Genomic DNA, 24388 nt, shown 5'->3' on the forward strand with positions numbered 1-24388 from the left:
AGCTGCTCTATATTCTGCACAGGCAGGGGCGGCTCTACAAAGTAGGCTGCCCCAAGCAGCGCGGAGCGCTGCGCCGCCCTTCCCCAGTCCCGCGGCGGGTCCCCTCTTCCCGCGGCTCCGGCTTCCTGGGGAGGGCGGCATTTGGCTCCGGTGGACCTGCCGCAGTCATGCCTGCGGGAGCTCAACCGGAGCCGCGGGAAGACGGGACCCGCCGCAGGCATGACTGCGGCAGGTCCGCTCGTCCCGGGCTCTGGTGGACCTGCCGCAGGCATGCCGGCGGGAGCTCCACCGGAGCCAAATGACGCCCTCCCCAGGATGCCGCCCCAAGCGGGCGCTTGGCCCGCTGGTGCCTAGAGCCGCCCCTGTGCACAGGAGGTTCCTGTAGCTTTAGAAGAATGACTTCTGACAGCTCTGGAAGCTGCAAGCCCTCCTGGCTTTGTGGGCTTGAGGTATATAAGAATTAATCCACTTTGAAATACTTGCTCAGGGAGGAGCTAAGTTCCTTTTTGGAGGAGGAACACAAGTTGGGGAAAGTTAATTGTTTTGCAAAATCTCTTAAGTTCCAGAAAAAATAAAATGAAGGCACCTAGTTGAGTTCCAAGAAGGGGTGCTGTACTCTGAGAAGATTTCCAGGTATTTTGAAGAAAAAAATATGTAGAACTTTTGCCTCAAATTTGCTAAATTAAAATTAAAATTTGCTAAATTAAAAGCCCTTTTTGACTGTCAGGTAATTTGCTTTTGGAACAATGCAAATGCAAAATTCCAGCCTGACTCGCAAGAAAAACCAGGAGTTCCTGCTCACAGTTGTAATCTATCACCCTACTGTCATAGGATAGCTGGTCCCTGTAAGCAGAGCAGCACCAGTGCCCCTGTATCAGAGCAGGTGGGCCCAGTTGAGCCAATTAAAGGAGGCAGGGCTACACCTGGGGCTGTAACAGCCTGTCAGAGGAGTAATGATTGGGACAGGCTGTACCTGGCACTACAGAAGAGTGGAGTTAACTCCTGTGGTGGAGCTGGCTGAATGAGGACTGGCTGAGCAGGGAGCTGGCTGGATCTGGGAAGGAGAGGTTGGATAAAGGTGAGCAGAAGGACTATTTTCTGTTTGTTTGGCTTATGTTTGGACAATAAACCTATTTAAAGGAGACTGGGTCTGACGGTGTGTGCGTGGTAACCTGGGGAGAAGCCCTGCTGTGCCTTGCCTACAAACTGACTTGGGTGGGGACTGCTAAATTAATGCCAAGTTAATGGCTTAATTCCATGTTCTGGGGTTAAGAACTGCAGTAAAATACCAAATGCAGGTAAAATGGCTCCTGAGCTCAATCCAGTTGCCACTTAATCTCAGGCAGCTACACCTCTATAACGCGACCCGCTATAACACGAATTCGGATATAACACGGTAAAGCAGCGCTCAGGGGGCGGCTGTGCACTCCGGTGGATCAAAGCAAGTTCAATATAACTTTCACCTATAACACAATAAGATTTTTTGGCTCCCAAGGACAGTGTTATATCGGGGTAGAGGTGTATGTTAATTGCAATAGGTGACAGTGAAAGGTTTGCAATTCCTTAGGAAACTGTTAAGGAAATGTAATACTGAGAAGAGAGAGCTGTTGATTCCAAAAGACAGGCATTGGCCAGGTTTTTATAAGCAGGGTAGAAAACTACCTAGCCTACAACTTCCGTTTAAGACACTTTAGTTTCTGGGCCATGGTTGGGTTAAATAGCTTCCTGGATTTTTTTATTTATTTTTTATAAAGACAACTAAAATTGCCTAGACTTTATTCCAGTTAAATATTTTAGTTCACCTTACAACAGGTGAAGGCCAGGGTTTTAGAGAGCATTTAAGGAAGAAGGAGATTTTTTTAAACAAATGAATAGGAATGCTCAGCCATTCCTGTCTCTGCCAAATAAACACTTGCAAATCTTCCCTGTGTTTTAGTCATTGTCCAAAAGATGGTAACTTTTGTAGCTGCAGAACTACAATCAGCGCTTAGCTTTTGAGCAAAACTTCCCTTGACTTCAACAGGAATTGAGTGTATGTAACCAAGGCTATTATGGGGCTCCCAGTCCTCGGTCAGATAATGTATCTGTTTACATAATTTGTCTAGGCAGAGGCTTCTTAGGCAGCTCACACTTCTGTATCTTCAAATTTTGTTCTGCTCTATGACAAGAATATGCTTCCTTGAGGAGTAGAAAATGCTTGGTACCCACTGGCATTTAATCTTTGTCACAGCTTGTTGACTGACTTGAGTTCCAAAATAGTGATTGGACAGTGAGGCTCCTGGGATGATCATTTACAATATCTAGCATCCTGCGACTGGCATGCTGGTCCCTCCATAACTGCTGACATGGGATTGGCTAAAAAAATCCCATCCACCCTATCCTGCTTTTCATTCCCTAAATGTTTGGGGGGATGGGGTTGTCAATGCAAATATGGTTTGGGAGGAAAAATAAAAATGGTTATAAATTGCTTGAAGCTAGATTCCATTTTCTAATACGTTTCCCTAAATGATACCTGACCTGTGGATCCAGATCCATGCTGAAGCCTACCAAGACTCATATTCATACCTAGTTCTTGTCTGGAGTCCTCTGGAACAGAACTAGTTTGTTGTGTTTTTGAAAATTTTAATCTATAATTAGAAGAGATTGTTTTGGAGTGGAGAGGGAGGGGAAAATACCTCTAAAATGTATTTAAATTCCAGCAGAAGCTGCAAAGCTGTGCTCTGGTCACTAAAAATTCCCATGCCTGGGGGGTGGACACCATCACATGACATGCCTGTTCTTTATTCAGTCCCTGGGTGTCTCAACTGAACAGAAAGCTACTATCGTAAGGTTGGTGAAAATATACAGGGCAAATGTCAAATTGAACAGCATGATTTTGGATTGAAAATAGAGGGGGTACTTTGACAGGGCAAAGCTGATGGAAGCCTGACATTATTTCACTTTCAAATCTATTGAGCGAAGATAACCTCCTGAAGACACAATTCTGATTGCAGTAGCCAGTCTCCATATGAGCTTTGCTCATAATAGAATGAGGGTTTTTTTAATACCAAGAATTGGTAAGAGAACTTCTGTTTATAGCATAGATTAAATAGCAACATAAACACAATTCTGATTTTTAAGTATGTGAAATGGTTCTCCTGGCAAAGAAGTAGGATTGTAGAAGAGACTAAGAACAAATGGTACTAAATAAACTTTGAATGCTCTCTGGTACTAATGCACAGAAGGTGATTTTCACCCTTTTCACAGTGGAGCTAGTTAAAGCATTTTCAGCTAAATGTTTTGTGTGTGTGTGTTTGGTGTTGTGTATTTTTTGTCAACACGTGAAGCCAAACTGTTTTGCACTGTGTGGAACAAAAAGAAAAGTCAAAACTTCACAAGTTGTTGTGAAACAACTGTCATTCTCCAGCCAGCTCCACTGTTTAGCATAGGGCTCTGCAAAGCTTCTGTGATGGTGAAGGCAGCATTCTCCCTATACGTGCCCATTTTCAGGCACTTGAAACTTGCTGGGGGGGGGGGAAAAACCTTTGGAATATAATGGTTTCCCCTTGTTCTCGGCCCAAAGGGTATTTTTTGTTTTGTGAAGCACTGGGGCAGCTGTTGAGGTTTTCAGAGTATTTGTGCAGGTGATTAAGTCTGATGTTTTATCCACTTGGGTAACTCATCTGGATTAATTTTAAAACTTCAGTCTCCCACTGGATTAAGTCATCCCTTCAGACAAGTGCCACTGAAGTGTTTGAAGTGATTTGGATCAGAAATTAAGTTGTTTAAAAATCGTGGCATAGTTGCAGTCTGGTCCCAGCTCTCCCCGCAACCACAGCACAAATGGACTTAATGCAGAGGTCTCCCCGTGACCAGAGTGCCAGCTGAGACACTTTGATTGCTGCTGCAGCCCATGGACTGAAATAGCCTCTATGATACAGACCCCTCCAGCCCAATGTGGCAGAGTTAGCTAGTGGAGCTGCATAATTGAGGATCCACTGGTTATGGCCCTGCCCTCCCTTTAAAACATCCTTTTGATGCTACCACTGATGTATGGAACAGGTCTGTGGTGGGAGAGGGGGGAGAGTGTCATCCTGGGCCATCTGAGCCCAGTCCCCTTGCATAGTGGTTGGCTGAGCTTTGCTGCTTTTGGAGTCCTCCATGTCTCTATGAGCACCTGTGATTTTTCTGCCAAATGTGTTGAATGTAGCAGTGCTGCATTCCAGCTCTGTGCATGTCTAATGCACACTGAAATAAACAAGTGCTTTTAGTGCTGTGATTAGGTCTCATTACATAGACACAAAGACATGTAATTAGCACATCCAATACTGCATGGCATTTATTTCCATAAAAAATATAGTGCAGTAAGCTGCAGCTATCCTGTGCATGTACCTGGAGCGCCACCCATCTGAAAGGCACAATCAAACACTTGAGATTTGTGTTCTTTAAACCTACGTAATGCTAATGTTGGATCCTGTGTTGGATTTTCTATTGTTTTTGTTAAATCCTCAGTCTCAAGTTTGTTTTTGTTGTAAAGTGTGGTTTATTTGCTGAAGCTGAAACAAGATGTAAATTATCTTCCCATGCGCCTGGAGGCAGAAGCAATGTCACCGCCTGCCCTGAGTAGCTTTAAATTCTGATTGGTGCTGAGTAGGGACTGGGCTGTGGGAGGCTACTGAGAGGATGAGCCGAATCAGTGCATTTGCCAGCTGCCATGTCCCCACACACCTTGCCCAGCCTTGCCCATTCATGGGACAGTGCTGGCCCTCCTCTTTTGCTATGTGGTTAAAACTGCTCTCTGCTACTGTAGTGTTCACTGTGCAGAGGACTTTCCACTGTCAGGGCCCTGCAGCAAGGTCAATGCCGATGCCACTGGAAGCAAGTGTGCCTCCTGGCCTGAATTTAGCCTACTTTTTCCTAGGGTTTCCAGGGCTGCGGAGTTACTAATATTTAATCTTGTGTGTGTGTATAAAAAGCAACAACAATTTATTGTAAGGTCCTTCAATCTGCCTCCAGAAGGGAGCCATCACCATTTTGGTCTCTTAGTGAGAAAGGCATTATCCTTCCAGAGATTAGCAGGTTCTCTTCAATAGCAAGAATAATAATGGGACTGCATATAAGGTTGGGTTGCCAAGGTTTCAATCTTGGGCTCTGGTGATTTAGCCAAAGAATTTAGAAACAAGCAGATCCTACCTTGCTTACCAATTTATGTAGGTTGCTGAAATGGAAAAGGTTGGAGTTCAGGGCTAAGCTCTGAGACTGATGCTAACAAGCCTTAGTAACAGGTCTGCTAAGGTAATTCAAATAGTCAGAGCTGGAAAGGCCTAGTTTGCTTTCCCCCACCCTCAGTCTCAGATGATTGTGTAGTTTAGAACAATGCTTCTATTCCAAACTTGTTCTCACACTGGGATGCCAACTACTGTTTAGTATCAGAGGAGTAGCCCTGTTAGTCTGTATCCACAAAAACAAGGAGGAGTCGGTGGCATCTTAAAGACTAACAGATTTATTTGGGCATAAGCATTTGTGAGTAAGAAGTGGTGTTTTTACCCACGAAAGCTTATGTCCAAATAAATCTGCTAGTCTTTAAGGTGCCACGGGACTCCTTGTTTTGGTAACTACTGTTTAGTGCAGTGCTTTCACCAGACAGAGGGCTGTGTCTTATGATGGATATCTTATCTACTTGTAACAGTAGGGAAGTCCCTCAGCTGCAATGTTAATGTGAAGGGGAGCATCAACAGGCATACAGGATGCCAAGTTCACTTAGTGGACATGACTCAATTCTGAACCATTTGAAAACCACAAACTATCAGTCATTTCAAGTCTGGGGTCAGATGACTGCCCTCTATACCTAATAATTCTTTGCACCTGTCCCAGGGAAAGAGCATGATCTGAGCCAGTACATAAGAATGGCCATACTGGGTCAGATCGATGGTCCATTTGGCCAGTATCCTATCTTCCAACAGTGGTCAATGCCAGAAGCTTCAAAGGGAATGAACAGAACAGGGCAATCATCCATCCCGTTATCCAGTCCTAGCATTTCACAGTCAGAGGCCTGGGAACACGGGACAGCATTCCTGATCATCTTGGCTAAGAGCTGTTGATGGCTCTATCCTCCCTGAATTTACCTAATTCTTTTTTAATCCAGTTACAGTTTTGGCTTTTCCAGCATCTCCTGCCAATGAGTTCTGCAGATTGACTGCACTGTGTGAAGTAGCTCTTGTTTATTTTAAACCTGCTGCTTATTAATTTCATTGGGTGATCCCTGGTTTTTTTGTTATGTGAAGGAGTAAATAACATTTCCTTCCTTATTCACTTTCTATAAAATCATGAATGGTGTGGAGATCTCTATCATATCCCCCTTTAATCGTCTCTCTTCCAAGCTGAACAGTTCCAGTCTTTTTAATCACTCCTCATATGGAAGCTGTTCCATACCATTAATCATTTGTTGCCCTTCTCTGTACCTTTTCCAATTCTAATGTATCTTTTTTTGAGATGGGGTGACCAGAATTGCACACAGTATTGAAGGTGTGGGCATACCATGGATTTATATAGTGGCACTATGATATTTTCTGTCTCTTTACTAACGGTTCCTAACAGTGTTAGCTTTTTCAATTGCTTCTGCACATTGAGTGGATGTTTTCAGAAAACTATCCATGATGACGCTAAGATCTTTCTTTAGTAACAGCTAATTTAGGATGCATCATTTTGTATGTATAGTTGAGACTGTTTTCCAGTGTGCCTTACTTTGCATTTATTAACCTTGAAGTTCATCTGCCATTTTGTTGCCCAGTCACCCACTTTTGTGAGATCCCTTTGTAACTCTTTGCAGTCAGCTTTGGACTTAACTGTCTTGAGTAATTTTGTATAATCTGCAAACTTTGTAACCTTTTTCCAGGTAATTTATGAATATGTTGAACAGCACAGACCCTTGGAGGACACCACTATTTACTTCTCCATTCTGAAAAATGACCATGGGATCATTTCTCTCCTCTTGAGACTTTCATCCTCCTCAACAGCACTGAGGCTGTCAGATGTGGAGTGGGATTGTTCTACCATATTCCAGAAAGTCTCATCTTTGTCTTTCTGTCTCTCTTAGCTCCTCCAGTTCAGCCACTCTAGTCTCAAGAGCCTGTACTCAGTCTGTGAGGGCCATGAGCACATGATAGGCCACCTGCCTACAAGGCAGTTAATCATACATGCTGCCTTCAGTGCAATAAACTGGTAGCCTCTATTCTGCTGCTAGACTTCTGCCTGCATTCTTTATTCTCCTCCAGATATTTTTGGGGGTGGGTGGGAAGAGGATAAGTTTAGATAATGGTAGGGAATACCCTCTGGGTTACTACCTTATTGAGTCAGAAGTAGTACATTTCAAGAGCAATGGAGACAAAGAGCCCTTCCTTTACATGCATGGTGGATAAGTAGGACTTCTCCCAGCATGAGTGGGATTGGCCTTGGGCCAGATTGTGGTCCTCAGGCTCACACCACTTAAGAGTTGCTTCTGCTGTGGTTGTAAAAAGAGGGGAAATAGGACCTAGACCTCAGAGTAGAACAGACTTTTTTTTTTTCCTGGAAGCACTGACCTGGCATTTCCAGTTTCAGCTGGAAGTTAGTCTATTTTTGTCACTTGCCAAACAAATGGGCCCAAGTTGGGGGAGGAGAGACAAGCTGAGTTCCCTTCCCCTCCAAGATGGGTCTGGCGCAGCACTAGGGGAACGCTATTCTAAGCAGATAGGTGTGGAGTCTTGCGCAGCATCATTCTGCTACACAGAAGCTCTCTCGCAGAGTGGAGAACCTCTGAGAAACAAATGTTCTGAATGGAGGAGTCAGGCACTCTCCTTGATGTTCAACTAGAGCCTTTTCTGTACAGAGTTAGAGGGCACAGACTTCATAAAAGTTTTTAAAAGCACTGTCCATACTCTCACAGAAGTTTGAAGGAGTGATGTTGGTCTTGATAGACAAAAGGCTGTATTGACGCAGACATTAATCAGAGTCTTGGCTCAGGAATGGAGAGGCATTGTTGTCTCTACACAAACAGCAAAGTATGTCTTCCCTGCCACAGCAAGGGAGTGGACAGAGTGGAGGAACTGATAGAGGAAAAATAATTTAAAAGCAGATTGGTGATACTACTGGTAAATCCTTGAGAGAAAAGTACCTATGATGATATGGAGAGCCTTTGTAGGCAGTCCTAGTTTGAAAAGTTGGGGTCAAATGGTCTCTGAAAGTAGGGTAGCAAAAGGAGGTTCTAGCACCTTAAAGCTGACCTGGGCTAAGTCCTGCAGGGATTAGTCAGAAATACTTAAGGTGACATTTGTGGGGGAAAACAGAGTGAGCTGGGGAAAACAAGAGCTTAAGAGATTTTTCTTGTGACACAAGCTGGCTGATTTATTTATTTTTAAAAGGGTGGGATGGGGCAAGCAGTAGGGGATAGGCCAAGCTAGGTCCACATCACTACACAAGCCCTTTTACTGCCTCACATGAGCTTGGCACAAATGGAACATGTTTCTCTTCGCTTTTTCTAGTTGCTTGGCAATTTTATCACCTATAGCATGAGGTGAGATTTTTGTAAATAATTTCATCTACTCTATTAGTCATTTTTTCATCTTGCAGATTATAATAGGCTTTAACATTCTCCAGAAATCCTGGTGCTAATCCTGGAATCTCTACCCAAAACACTAAATAAGGACTCATTTCTACATTCTTTACACATATTAAGTCAGTGTTTTAATACCATATACTTCTATGTATGGGCTGTGGCAACAAAGACACCAGCACCTGACTCTTACAGTATGATGGGGATAGCAATCTTCTAGGACTGGAGTTAGGTACCTCTTGGTTCTTTGTCTTGGGAGGAACAGGAAAGAATGTTATACTGATTTATTTGAATGTAAATAAGTGGTTCCTAATGATTTTGTACATCTGAGCAAAGATGTTACTACTAAAGAAGGATGAGACCTGGGGGCTGGGCTGGTGATAAAAGCTTGTGTAACCTTTTATTTATAAAGAAATCTCACCTTTTAATGAACTTTTTAACAAAGACCTAGTACTAAATATGTATTCTACAAAGTCAGGTTCAGTGACCAAATAAGTTTTACAGACTAATGATTTTATTCGTATACATAACCTACTACCTTAGCCTTACTTGTTTATTAAAAAAGAGCAAGTAAAAAACAGGATGAAGGTTTACTTTGAACAGATGCATGCACTTCCGTGGGCAGTTCTAATATCCTAATAACAAATCTTCAGAGATTAACTACCTAATGAAAGTTAGCCAGTGCAATACAGGAAGTTGAGTGAGAAATGGAACTTGTGTTTATCCTTCAGAAATAGTTACATACTGTTAGTTGAAAAATTCAACAGCATTACAGCTAATATACATCTAGGTTAGTGTTTCAGCAAAATGTTTCTTGCTAAGTCAGGGCAGCTGTATTAAATATTAAATTCAATAATGTGCTTGTAATTATATATAAAAAAGTGACATTGCAAGACAATTTTCAGTGATTTTATACACTTTCAAAATCCACAGTTTATTCCACATTTCTCCTCAGGTTATCAGTTAGACTGAAGCATGCTATTACTCTGAAAACTTACATAAGTCATTCCCAAATCCACTACTATAACCCATTTTGAAAGATTTAGGCAGGTATGCGGGTTGCAGCTTCCTCCTCTGCATCAGCTCTGTTTGCATTAATTTCTGCTAGTGTTCGACCAAAACGTGTCCATTCATCATTGCGGGGAACAGCAATTTGCTATAGAGAAATAGAATATTATTTACACCCATTGATAAATGAGCTAAATTACATTTCTGTGTATTTTTAACACTTTGTCTAAACACCACATTTATGAATTATGTGGATAAAACAGCTTACCTTATTCAAAGTTTTCAAATAGTGTGACCAGCAAATACAGCTGGTATGGGTTGTACAACAAATGGTGGAAACTAGGGCTATGTCTACACTACACAGATTTTAGCAGCATGACTGTGTTGCTGCAGCCGTGCCGCTAAAAGTCGCACCGGGTAGTTGCTGTTTGTCAGCAGGAGAGAGCTCTCCTGCCAACAACCCCCTCCCACCCCCCGGAGCGGAGAGGGGAGGTTTGTTTTTTTTAAAACACCCCAAACAACAAAAGTTTTTCCAACAAAGTGCCAGTGTATACAAAGCCTTAATAAATTCAGTGCTTGATAAGGGTGCTGTCAGACTTCTAGCATTGAAGTCCTGTGTTTAAGGACAGAACAAATAGGGCAGTGGTAGTGATAAGCTTGGCCCATGTACCTCAGTCTGGAGAGACCACCTCCACAGGTGAGAGCAGTTCTCTATCCTTGTCCAACAATTCTTGAAGTATATATACACACCAATGGTAATTGTTTTAGAGAGATTGACACCTGCCCAGTAGGAACTGAATTGAGACTACTTCTCACTTTACAGTTCAAATGGCCATTGGATGGTACATTTTTGTTCACAACCAACCTGGCATGCATTCAGAGTAGTGATAGGAGGTGAAATCTTGTCCACACCCACTACTAATCTCCTCTGTATGCAGTTTCTACTGCAGTATCAATTACATAGAACTTGTAAAATTGTCAGTATTAAGCTGTTGAAATAGAGATTTAACAATTTACTTTTAGTTGCACAATTACAACAAATGTCAAACTTTCTTTAAAATGCTAAAGTATTGTATGAAGTTGAACTGAGATTGAAACATTTAAAAACTATTAATCCTGAAAGCAAGAGAGGACTAGAACTTATCTTGAATTACCATTTATTTCTGGCAAAAATGTTTTGAAGGAAAGTTGAAAGTCAAAAAGGTAAGTGACAGAGTAAATTCAGAAAGGGGCTTTAAATCCATGTAACACTAAGTAGCAAACAAGTTACCTACCTCTCCCACGTCATATATAACTATTTGTCCTTCTGAATCACCTACAGCAATCTCTCGTCCAGAATGTGTCCATCTCACACGATTAAGAGCAGGATTACCCTCCACAGTAATGCTTGCAGTTGGCACCTGTATACATTTAAAACAGTTAAAACTAGCAGCATTTCTATGGACGTAACTATTCTCTCTGCCCATGCCCCTCCCTTATTTAAAAAAAAAAATCAAAGTGTATTCTAGCCAACTGTTCCCCCTAGGGAGAAAGGAGATTTTAAAAAGGTGAAACAAATCTTCAGCACTGATCTGACAAGTATTTTCCCCAATGGTTCAATACATTGGGAAGCGGAATTGGGAGAGATGGGAGATTACAAATCTTACCCCAGTTACTTTTCCTCTACTCCTCTTTCCTCCCAAAAGAAATCTCAGTTCTTAAAATAAACCCTGAGTTTGTAGACATTCATGAGAGCCTATTTTAAGCATTTAGAGAGGAAAAATTGCTTCATAATATTAATACAAACAGTTCCTATATCACTAGGAACATCTCGGGTGTAAATATACTATATGCTACAGGACAATGGGTATGGAGTCAAAATTTACAAAAACAATCCTAGGACAATTCCCCTTCACCCCCCAAATTCATCTCAAAACATAACACAGCAAACAGACATTTATTTAGTGGCAATCAATTTCATTGCTACTTGGAAGACCTGCATTTAGGAATGACCTCAATAGCCTCCGCTAGTACAGCGAGGTTCAGGTGTGTTTTGAGGTACAAAGCCCTTTGGTATTAAAGGCTCTATGTAAATGTAATATAAGCAAGTATACTTGGGCTTTGGGATAGGTACTGACTACAATCCTTTACAGAACCTCACTGTTTGCAAAGCTGTGCTGTTAATAAGGAAGTGTTATTTACTCCTAACAACATAACTAGAGGTCACCAAATGAAATGAATAGGCAGCAGGTTTAAAACAAACAGAAGTATTTCTTCACACAACACACAGTCAACCTGTGGAACTCTTAGCCATTGATGGACCTATCCTCCATGAATTTATCTAGTTCTTTTTTTTAAACCTTGTTATGGTCTTGTCCTTCACAACATCCTCTGGCATGGGCAGGGATGGGGTCCCTACCTTCTGGTTGCCAGAAGCTGGAATGGACAACGGGATGGATCACGATAATTACCTGTTCGGTTCATTCCCTCTGAAGCACCTGGCATTGACCATTGGTCTGACCCAGTATGGCCGTTTTTATGTCTGAAAATAAGTCTCATATATCCTACCAGGTGTTTAATGATTGTGGTATAACTTTTCTAGCATTGGGGGGGAAAAAAACAAAAAAAAACCAACCAGCCAAATTTGAATTTGAGCCAGTGAATCTACTATGGCAACTAACAGCATAATAGTGATCTTATGTGACTCATTCATAGTATGAGGGTGTTTAGCCCTTGTATGCTGTAGCCACTAAAAGGTGTCTGGATCATGTACTTGGGCAAGTCCAAGGAAAAAGCCACACAAGTATAGCACATTATATAGATAGGAATTTTGTACTGCTTTTATACTGGGAGGACAACATTTTAGTTACCATTGTCAGGCACTAAAAACGAGGTGATTTGAATTATTTCCCCTCTAATCACACACCTACTGCACAATGCCACTACAGCAGCAGGAATACATAGCGCAACCATGATAAAGCATTTCTGGCCATACACATTTCTGAAGCCTAAGATTTTTAGTTCTTGTCAGATCTGAAGTAGTTAAGTTATTGTGCCTCACCTCAGTATCGTTGTTGAGATTCCACAGATCAAGCCTACCCATTCCATCCACACAAGCAAACAGAGCAGGGTGAGTGGGAGACCACATCACATCATAAACATAGTCTGAGTTGTCTTCAAATGAGTAGAGAGGCTTGTTATTCTAAAACAAAGCACCATATAGTACTTTACACCACACAATCTTTACATTTGGGATTCTGAAAGCAAAATCTTTTTCCAATGAAGGTGAAATATTGCGTTTTTGTACAGTTCATATTACAGCAATTGTAAAATTAAGCAACAATCTGTGCTTAAAGAATTCCTTCAATTGTCTTACACAGAAAGAGGCCAAAAAAATAACTGCAGGATGGCGGGGGGGGGGGAACCCCAATGCCCTCATTTGGATGCATTATATATCACATTTACTGCCTGATATTACAACATAGCTTCAATAGGAGGCTGGTATAACAACCTAAATATGAGTGAATTCTGGTATAGTCTCCTGAGCTGACCGGATGGCCTAGGGGGTAGACTTGTGCACCATTATGGGAGAGACCCTGGCCCAGCTTCGTGCTTCCTGGGACAGCAATGCTGCAGAGGCAGCTTGCTAAGAAAAGCAATGGAAAGAACGTTAGTCATGGCTCATGACTGCAACTCGGTTCAGGCTCATTAGAAACAGTGTTGATTGGTTTTGATGGGAGCCCTCCTAATTCACTATAAGACTGTGGTAATGCCTTGCATGCTGTAGTGAGGACCTGAAATGGACACCTGAATTACCATAATGATGATATACTTCATATACCTGAATTACAAGATAACTGACTTCAATCATTGCATTGGTCTTCCCAACCCAGTTACAAAAGTTGAAAGGATAAGCAAAACGGACCAGAAATAGACAAACTTGGCCACATTTACATATAAGTTACATTTAGGTGATGAGTTACAGTAATCTTGGTGATGCTACTTGCAGGTTATTAAAAGAGAACTAAGCTACATAAATTAACTCATCTGATATTACCCTTCACCCAGTGGACTTAAGCTTCCCTAAACCCTTTGACAACACTTTGGTTAACTAAAGCTTACATTATAGCACCACCTTGTGTCAAAGTCTAAACTGTTAGACACCTCTGGTTTAGATACCTTAGTTGTCCAAAGCTTTACTGTCCAGTCAAATGATGAGGTGACAAAAAGATGAGAGAAGTCTACAGGTCCAACTGCTGCATGGCAATGGATACCTGTGATTGGTCCTTGGTGTCCTTCAAACATCTCACTGATTCCCGCTTTGCTGTTTTAAAATACATTATGTAGGTTAATTTCCTTTGAAACTATTTCACACCGAGGCAATAAGCAATACATGTTTTAAATAAACTGGGAGTGGGTTTCAATGGAACCCAAATAGATATGGCCTGCAGAGGGGAAAGTGAAATGTGGGTTTGAATATGATCCTGTGTATTAGCCTCTCTTTTCCAAACCCCTATTCTGTTATATGTAAGTGCAGACATAATACCACAGACAAACAGTAACATGTGGCAAGGCTATCCCACCCAGATTTGACTAGGTACCTCTTCAAGCAACAGCTAAATATTTGGATCAAGTAACAAAATTCAGTCCTCAAATATGGATACAAATCTCTCATTGCCTTAAACAGGAGTTGCACGTAAGTAGCTGAGGCAGAGTTTAGTCCTAGTGACAATACATCCCCAATAATCTCATATCAGAACTGATAAAGTGGAGATGAGGGGAAAAGGATGTTACAAAGAAAGGATACAATTTTGGCTACTTTTAAACCTAAGAGCTATGCCGTCAGAGTGATGTGTATTTGAAATGAAAACTGGACACCTCAATTTTATTTAAGAAAGCAATTGATAAGATACAGCCAGCCCATTTCAAAACAGATTGAACAGCAGGAGAAATGCTAGCCAATTTAAGATTTGTGCGTGATTTTATTGTACAATTATCTGTAGAACTGATAACGTTTGGGATGTTCTGCTACAATTCAAATGAACAGAACTCAAGTCTACCAGTTCATCTTCCTTTTCATAATTAAAAGTATTCCTAGCCAAAGTAAAGATCCACCAGTAGCAAGGGTGGATCCTTTCCTTGACCTTTAAAAGTCTCATTTAATATTTCATATTTAAGATATTACCTTTTTATATAAGCACGAAGCTCTGCTACAAACATTAATATAGAAATTTTTTGTTGTGCAATCTTAAAATGAAATATCCTGATAAGCGTTGCTATTTTACACACACAAATAATTTGAGTGTCTATTCACCTGCCATGGCGGCATGCTGTGTACACAGAGCCTTCCTCACTTCCAACGACGAAGTTATTGACATCTCCAACAGGAAAAGACATGCACGTGACAGCTACAGCCTTGGACTGCTTATGAATCAACTCCATACTATCCTGTAGAAAAAAGTAGCAGGAACTTTTCAAACTTGCCATCTTAACTTTTACCAGAAATGGTGTAGGTTTTCTAGGACTAGTTAGTTCACAAGTTATTCTTATTCCAGCCCTTTTCTACATTTGGAAGATGTCTCTTATTCACGAATCCAAACTTTAACATCAGTACCGAAGAATCCAAAAATTATGACACTTGATTTACTACAGTAAAAAAGGAATTTATCTTACAGAATTACTATACAACTACTCAAGCTGGGAATGTCTGCATATTGTCAAAATACTTAAGGCAAACAGGTGAAATTAATATTAGAATGCTAAGTATTTAGTAAGGTACAGACTACCTGAGCTCAAAAGAGAGTAAGTGTTAAGTAATAGCCTCATCTATAGCTCTCTTACATACTTTTCCAAGTTTACCCTACCTGCGGTTGGGAAAGCATGTCCAGACTCCACGAGCATATCTTTCCATCAGTTGAGATGCTAATCAAATTATGAGCATTTTGGGTCCCAACCACATTTACACAGTACACAGGGTGCTGAAGAGACATTACAAAATCCTTTTCAGAAACAATTTCCATAGTAACAAATTCAATGACTTAACACGAGTGAAATACAAATTTTAATATTTCATAAAGCAATTTAAGTTGACTAAATACTATTTGAAATATATGAAAACCCATTTAGCCTTTTAGCACATAACACATGGTGTTGAGATAAGCTCCTATAAAACTGACAGCTCTATGACAAAGACAATTTTTCAGTGCTGCTATTGGTAAACCAGACCTAAGTATTAAAACATCATTACTGTTCATGCAGGGGAAACCCTCTCCCACCCCAAGGGGTTAATGGCTCAATAGTGAGTAGTTCTCATTTCACCCCCTACCGTGTGAGCAGCAGCTGAAAGTGGAGTTCTCTGCACTGGGGTTCTTTTATTGCTGCGATTATCCCATAGCACAATTTGGCCTGAATATGTGCCACCAACTACCAGATTTGGATGAAATTTTGCAAATGTAGCTGACATCACTGCTGACTGCAAAGGAGACACGCACAAAACAAAACAAAAACCACACATATACAAAGAAGAGTTTTATGTTTAAGACTAAAATCAAGAATTTAAGGATAGAAAATCTGACCAATTACTGGTAGCAAGCTGTTTCCTCAGTTACATTTGATATTGCTTTTACTATCATCTGCTCCTTTGTCCGAACACACGAAGGTTCACAACTACATGAGTTGAATGGTTACTTAAAAACCTTGACATTCTTCTGGTCTCAACTCTTACTAAATATAAATAAAAATCCCACTCTTTCCATATGCATACATTTGATTTGTATCTTTCCTAGAAGTTAGTAGTAACAGAAATAGAATCCAGTAATAAGACACATTCTGTGGTCATTTTTCAAGGAGAGCGGAAAACTGTTTTGTCACTATAGTATCAAATCATAATATAATTACCTTTGCAATCTATGCCTTGACAGTAATCTGACAGCATCAGATTACAAACTAGTTTTAATTCACCTAAGTGATTTTTCAGAATTATGACATTTTGAAAATAAATGGTTATTGCAGGTTTGGTCAAACAGAAAAGGTTTGCACATTTTTACCTTTCAGTAATCCATTTTAAAACCTGCATGTGTGTTCTACTTGAAGCATGTGTTTTTACTTATCTATTTTTTTCCAATTCCTCAGGCTATGTACATTTTATTCAGTGGGCTACGGTCTAGTTGTACATTCTGCATCACAGTTCCTGAAAACCCCTTCGTACTTAAGGCATATCAGTTTTTCTTTTAATAAATGAGATTAAGAAACAGATTTTCAGACATGTTTAAATATTCTGAATGTCAGAAATTTTGCAGCAGAGGAATCTTTTCAAACTGATGTCTTCAGCCATCAACATCTGTTTGCAAATACATGTGGTTAAAGTACATGCCAACCCAATGAAATCATTATGTTGACAAGTATAAATAAGGCACTTGTCCAAATTAATCAACATAAAATCTTGAGCCTGGTGAGACAGGAACTCACATCATACCTGGCAGTGAAAGACATACTCCGGGGTAGTTTTCTTGTATTTCATATTCCACACAAGAGCCACACCATCAGGCTCATGAGGGGCATCTTCATTGTTGTTGTAGGAGGCTACAAGCAATTCTGGATACTAGTCAGAGAGAAGTTAGTGGGGGAAAAAATGTTCAAAATGAACAACTGCCTTATGGTCCAGTCAGTCCTAGGATCTTGATTAATAGTGGCAAAACTAAGTTTAACCCATGGATAAATCAGCCCCATAAACAGAAAATACAGATTAGCTAATTACCATAGTAAGTGTAATTACAAAGTTTACTCAAAAATAGTGTTAAAGACAAGATAATAATATTTTCAGAATTTATGTATTATAATTAAAACATTTAGGTGAGGCTAGTTTCCTGGAGCTAATGCTATACCTTTATGCCTTGGGCATTTTCTGTTCTATTTATAGATTGCATTTGAAAGAACATTGTCAACTTCTGTTACCTCTTTCAAAATATATAAACACAATCACATTCAATTACAGTATGTAAACAGCAGAATGTGTCAGAGCTTTTCTAAGGACTATATATAAAGTACTGTGCATGTACGGTTCAAATAAAGTTGAGTGCACAAAACTTGAAGTATCTGCAAAGGTGATTCAAAGAAAATGTTTTTACCTGAGATGACCAGTCCAAACAACTAACAACACGATGCTTTGACCAACGTTCATCAAAAAACTGTCTGTTTAAGGACAGTTTAGCGCCTGCTTGAATCTCTCTGTAAAGAGAGACAAACGGAGGGTACTAATCTAAGATCACATTTTCAGTTGCAAATATCGTAAACACAGTAAAGCACCCAATACTCCCACATTACCCTTCTTTGTCTTCCAAATCTCTTCCACTGTAGTCAAAGAAAATGTTAATCTGCTCAGAAAGAGCTCTTTCTACGATCCTTGTAGAATGGTCAAAGAAACTTAAAAACTCTTCAGAGTGCAAAATTTGCTGTTTTTCCTCTTCTGTAAGCTCATGAGGGGCAGCTGGGAGGGGGAAAAAAAGGTTGGATTTTCCTAAAGTTCATTCTAATCTGTCAAAACACTTAAGAAAAACCAAATACTTTTCAAATTAAATTTTTTTATATCCATATATTTTAATTTAATTTTTTTATATCCATATTTTAATTTACATAGGATTTTAAGTTATTTATATTTTTGTTTACAGAAAGCTGCTAAAAAGTGAGTCACTTTGATTTAAAAAAACTATTACATTAAAATTACTAAACATCCTTTTATTTACAATGCCTAATACTGTGTCCTAAAGTGAGTTGTACCTTCCTCCTCTTCATCATTTTTCAATGTTTTTTCTTCTTCGGGTTCAATTGATGGTTTTGGTACCACCACATCATCATCATCTTCATCATCTGAAAAGAAATGATACAGCAAAATAGTTAACAGTCCTAGAGAAGCACAGTAAAGTTCCATCCAGTTTCAAACAATACAAAAGTAAATGCATTTGTGCATATGGAATAATTTTACATAAATTGATTGTTTCTAAAACTTAATCCTTAAAAAGGATAACATTTGGTTAAAGTGAGGGAATATTAATGAGAACATTATCTACACCACTATTTAGTATACAACAGTCATACCAAATTGCGTAGCTGTGTAAACTGAAACAGAATACATAAGCAACTGTAGAAAATTCACAGTGGAAATCTCTAAATTTACAAGCATTTATCATTCCAGACAGAATATGGAAGTACCACATAGTTTTATGTAACATGCTGACACATTAATGCTGCAGAATAAAGAAAATCAAATGTCTAAAATAGCCTACAGAGCTGCTGCTTACTTGTGATCTGAAACCATCAATGTCTAATGGGTCTTCGTATGGCATAAAGATGACTTACATTAGCTTTCAGGTTGCTATTCTGAGAGGCAAATTTTGCTAAAGATAATAGCTGAGAGATTACATTTTCTTTTCTGTCATTCTAAATGCAAGTCTCATTATCTGTATCATGTTTGGCAATGAGAATTTTAAAGCAAAATGTGTTTTCCCTAATTGCAATGAATAACATAAAATGTTAATGTTCTGGAATACTGACAAGGTTTACAGCACTTTTTACATTACTACGTTTTATCCTTTGAATACTGTAAACCAGAAAATAACTTTAAATTACTTAGTGTTGTGGAATACGCATTTCCTGTCTTTTCTTCCTCTCCTTTCTAAGGTAAGTTTCTGAAAAGACTATTTTTATTGGTTAAACAGCTATGTCATCTGTCTATAAGGGAATGGCAGCAGGAGTCTACAGCATGCTTCATCACAAGTAACGAGACAGTATTCAACAGGGACTCTTCTTGTTTGTCACAGACATTTCTCTGACCCATGTTCAAAGTTCTCTAACAAAAAACACACACGCACCCACACACAAAAGAGTGGTCAAGGGATGGGAACCAGCTGCCAAGCCATGGTCCCAGCAGCTAGGCCAGCTGACTAGATAGCAACAACCAGATGGTACTGCTGGGATTGTGTGTCTCTGCTATGAGGTGGCAATGGGATGGCACAACATTTTTCTGCCTCACTGCTTCCAATCATGTCTTTCCCCAATGGCAAGCCTGTGCAATTACCAGCACTCCAGGAGGTCCACAGACAAGCCTTTACCCTCTAAACAAAATACAGCTTGTAGGCCATACCAGCTGCCAAACCACACACATAGTGATAGGTTTAGAGAGGTCTGAATATCTTTCTAACTCCATAGTACAGGCAATAAAAAATAACTGTACCTGCAGGAAAGAAAGCTTTAAGTGACACTGTATAATGCTCACAATAATACAAACTCCAACTTAATCAAAATGATAATGACGTATGCCAATCGTACATTACTTGAAATTGAGCGATTTTTACGTTCTGACAAGTTTACAGAACTAGGATAAATGGCATGAATGATTTCAATATATGCTCATACTTTTGAACCAAATGGTGAAGGTTAAAATCTTTCCTTTCAAGGGCCTCAATCAGCCACAAAGGAAAACAGTAATCACTGTCTTTTCAGCCAGCCCAACCGCATTTGTCAGCCCTTTCTCTGTCAATGCAGCCAGAGCAATCAACCTGCCAAACATTCAGAATGGAAAAACAATCTGAAAATACAGGGTATAATGCACCTGCCAGTGAAAATGGCCATTTCAAGAAAAGCTAGTGATCTCAGTGACCCTGCTGAGGAGGCGGTGGTGCAAAGGGGAAAGAACGCGTAAAAGAATTCTTAGTGATCTCCACTCTCTTGCACATTGACACTTCCTTACAAAGCATGCCAATTACAGCTTTTGTGCTACTTAAAAAAATGAAAGCTTTTTTGGGCAAAATAATCACATGGAGAAACAGAAAGACACTGCTCCTTTTTAGATGGATTCGCATGTACAACTGACTATTAATCTGAAAACTGTATAACTTGTAGCAAATCCTAAACTGTACTGTTCAAACCAAACTGAAATTCTAACATCCACTCACTGTGGGTCTGAACATTGATAAATTTATATTTACTAGATATGACTGAATAGCAAATTGCAAGACAATAGATGTACAATGAAAATTTAATTATGTACAAAAATATTTGTTTCCCTAAGCAATCTTGCTGCAGTTAACAAAATACCCTAAATTTAGAGACCTGGATCCTGGTCACTCTGGACAGCTACTCTAGCTTTAAATGTAATGAATTAGAAAATGCATCACAACTATGCTGCATCACACTGATTTTAAGTACCATTTTCAATGACAGGAGTCAAATTCCTAACAAATGCAGATGGTCAGCTATTTAGTGCTAAGTGACCTCATAATCTACATATTTTACAGAAAAGATCTTGTAGCAGATTGCTCCTCTCTTTTAATGTTTCAACATAGATGTTGTATATTATACAGAGATCCAAATTCCTTCATATTACTCTTAGTATGTGTTGGCAGCTTATGAGTTATTGCTGCAGCTGAGTGCCAGACATAGTAGAGCAGGAATTATTTCAATACTTTAAGGTATCAGGGCTGTTGATGACTCAGTCCTATTTTTAGGTTTACATATGTACAAACATCCCCCGGTTCATAAGCCTTGTAGCTTTAATTCTATTGTGGTTACTTTACATTAAGCAACACTATTATTCATTTATTTTTATATATTTATATAAATAAATGGATTAGTAAAGAATCTTGAATTAAAACATAAAAGCTTATACAACATTTGAATGTTCTATTGATTTGCAAGAAATCAAAGAATGGTCCCTACCCAGAGAAACTTACAATCTAAAGACACAACCAGAATCCACACAACATTCCACACAAAGATGGACTACAAGCTGTCAGGAACAGTATCCCCAATAATGTCACAGCAAACCTGGTGGCTGAACTTTGTGATTTTGTTCTCACCCACAACTATTTCACATTTGGGGACAATATACACCTTCAAGTCAATAGCACTACCATGAATACCTGCATGACCACACAGTGTGCCAACATTTTTATGGCTGACTTAGAACAACGCTTCCTCAGCTCTCATCCCCTAATGCCCCTACTCTACTTGTGCTACATTGATGATGACATCATCATCTGGACCCATGGAAAAGAAGCCCTTGAGGAATTCCAACGTGATTTCAACAATTTCCATCCCACCATCAACCTCAGCCTGGACCAGTCCACACAAGAGATCCACTTTCTGGACAATACAGTGCTAGTAAGTGATGGTTACATAAACACCACCCTATACCGGAAACCTACTGACCGCTATACATGCCTCCAGCTTTCATCCAGACCACATCACACGATCCACTGTCTACAGCCAAGCTGTAAGATACAACTGCATTTGCTCCAATCCCTCAGACAGAGACAAACACCTACATGATCTCTATCAAGCACTTACAACTACAATACCCACCTGCTGAAGTGAAGAAACAGATTGACAGAGCCAGAAGAGTACCCAGAAGTCACCTACTCCAGGACAGGCTCAACAAAGAAAGTAACAGAACACCACTAGCCGTCCCCTTCAGCCCCCAACTAAAACCTCTCCAGCGCATCATCAAGGATCTACAACCTATCCTGAAGGATGATCCCTCACTCTCACAGAACTTGGGAGACAGGCCAGCCCTTGCTTACAGACAGCCCCCCAATCTGAAGCAAATACTCACCAGCAACCATACACCACACAACAAAAACCCTAATCCAGGAACCTATCCTTGCAACAAAGCCCGTTGCCAACTCTGTCCACATCTATTCAAGGGACACCATCATAGGACCTAATCACATCAGCCACCTCATCAGAGGCTTGTTCACCTGCACATCTACCAATGTGATATGCGCCATGTGCCAGCAATGTACAATGGCCAAACCAGACAGTCTCTACACAAGAATAAATGGACACAAATCAGATGTCAAGAATTATAACATTCAAAAACCAGTCGAAGAAGACTTCAACTTCCCTGGTCATTCAATTACAGACCTAAAAGTTGTAATTCTTCAACAAAAAAAACTTCAGAAACAGACTCCGACGAGAAACTGCAGAACTGGAATTAATTTGCGAACTGGACACCATTAAATTAGGCTTGAATAAAGACTGGGAGTGGATGGGTCATTACACAAAGTAAAAACTATTTCCCCATGCTAATTTTTCCCCTACTTTCAAAGTAGTTAGTTATATGTTATATATTAGTCTATATTAGCAAAAAGAATGAGGAGTACTTGTGGCACCTTAGAGATTTGTTACTTTTTGTTCTTTTTTCCCCTACTGTTACTCACACCTTCTTGTCAACTGTTTGTTTGAAATGGGCCATCCTGATTATCACTACAAAAAGTTTTCCTGCTGATAATAGCCCACCTTAATTGATTAGTCTCGTTAGAGTTGATATGGCAACACCCATTTTTGTGTGTGTGTGTGTATATATATATATATATATATATATAAAATCTATCTTTCTACTGTATTTTCCACTGCATGCATCCGATGAAGTGGGTTTAGCCCACGAAAGATTATGCCTAAATAAATTTTAGTCTCTAAGGCCTGGTCTATACTACGGGCTTATGTCAAATTTAGCCGCGCTAGGTCGATTTTAAAAAATGAACGCGTCCACACAACCAACCCCGTTCCATCGACCTAAAGGCTCTTAAAATCGACTTCTGTACTCCTCTCCGGCGAGGGGAGTAGACCTCAAATCGACTTTGCTGGGTCGAATTTGGGGTAGTGAGAATGCAAATAGATGGTATTGGCCTCCAGAAGCTATCCCAGAGTGCTCCATTGTGACCGCTCTGGACAGCGCTTTGAATTCCGATGCAGTAACCAAGTACACAGGAAAAGCTCTGGGAACTTTTGAATTTCATTTCCTGTTTGGTCAGCATGGCAAACACAGCAGCACAGGTGACATGCAGTCCCCCCAGAATCGTAGAGCGTAGAATGTTTCTACGCTCCGCCATCATCTCTGTCCCTGAGGTTATCGCAGATTAGAAGGCAAAAAAAAACGCATTTGCAATGACATGTTTTCCCGAGCTCATGCAGTCCACCCGCATTGATAGGGCACAGCTTAAATGCATGGAGGCATTCAGTGGCAGAGGCCAGGAAAGAATTAAGTGAGCGCGCAGAGCAGAGGCAGGACGCGCTGCTGAGACTAATGGGGGAACAAACGGACATGATGAAGCATCTGTTGGGGGAGCAAATGGACATGATGATGAAGCATCTGTTGGAGCTGCAAGAAAGCCAACAAGAGCACAGACCCCCATTGCATCCACTGTATAACCGCCTACCCTCATCCCCATGTTCCATAGCCGCCTCACCCAGATGCCCAAGAACGTGGGGGGGAGGCAGGCTCTGGGCACCCAGCCACTCCACTGCAGAGCATGGCCAAAGCAACTGAAGGCTGCCATTCAAACAATTAGATTTTTAGTGTGGCTACAATAAGCAATGTGGCCTTGTCCTTCCCTCCTCCCCCGCCCCACCCAGGCTACCTTGTCCGTTATCTCATTTTTTTTAATTAATAAAGAATGAATGGTTTCAAAATAATAGTTACTTTATTTCAAAGAGGGGAGGGTGGTTGGCTTACTAGGAATTCAAATCAACAAAGGCGGGTGGCTTTGCATCAAGGAGAAATACACACAATGGTCACACCGAAGCCTGTCCAGTCATGAAACTGGTTTTCAAAGCCTCTCTGATGCACAGCACGCCTTGCTGTGCTCTTCTAATCGCTCTGGTGTCTGGTGCAAAACGATTGTCTGCCGTTGCTTTCATGGAGGGAGAAGCAACTGACGAAATATACCCCAAACCACCCGCGACAATATATTTTGTCCTATCAGACATTGGGAGCTTAACCCGGCATTCCAATGGGTGGTGGAGACCGCGGGAACTCTGGGATAGCTACGCACAGTG

General features: G+C 40.4%; 1 protein-coding gene and 1 long non-coding RNA gene across 7 annotated transcripts in view; one reads left to right on the plus strand and one right to left on the minus strand.

Annotated features, from left to right (window-relative positions):
* The first annotated feature begins 1008 nt into the window (after positions 1-1008).
* The window catches only part of LOC120374737, a 42910-nt gene continuing 19530 nt past the window's right edge, over positions 1009-24388 (plus strand). For all 3 annotated transcript variants that reach the window (XR_005586219.1, XR_005586220.1, XR_005586221.1), the window contains exon 1: positions 1009-1078. This is a non-coding gene — a long non-coding RNA (uncharacterized LOC120374737). The remainder of the gene's footprint in view (positions 1079-24388) is intronic.
* Positions 9062-24388, minus strand: part of DYNC1I2 (dynein cytoplasmic 1 intermediate chain 2) — a 42229-nt gene continuing 26902 nt past the window's right edge. For all 4 annotated transcript variants that reach the window (XM_039494855.1, XM_039494852.1, XM_039494853.1 and 1 more), the window contains 11 exons: positions 18332-18421; positions 17879-18041; positions 17683-17782; positions 17031-17156; positions 15882-16028; positions 15421-15534; positions 14871-15004; positions 13736-13880; positions 12618-12758; positions 10852-10977; positions 9062-9725 (listed from right to left, as the gene is read on the minus strand). In XM_039494855.1, coding sequence (XP_039350789.1) covers positions 9612-9725; positions 10852-10977; positions 12618-12758; positions 13736-13880; positions 14871-15004; positions 15421-15534; positions 15882-16028; positions 17031-17156; positions 17683-17782; positions 17879-18041; positions 18332-18421 — 1400 coding nt within the window. In that variant the 3' untranslated portion in view covers positions 9062-9611. The remainder of the gene's footprint in view (positions 9726-10851; positions 10978-12617; positions 12759-13735; positions 13881-14870; positions 15005-15420; positions 15535-15881; positions 16029-17030; positions 17157-17682; positions 17783-17878; positions 18042-18331; positions 18422-24388) is intronic.

The sequence above is a fragment of the Mauremys reevesii genome, linkage group 11 (genome assembly GCF_016161935.1).
Source record: "Mauremys reevesii isolate NIE-2019 linkage group 11, ASM1616193v1, whole genome shotgun sequence".
Classification (NCBI taxonomy): domain Eukaryota; kingdom Metazoa; phylum Chordata; order Testudines; family Geoemydidae; genus Mauremys; species Mauremys reevesii.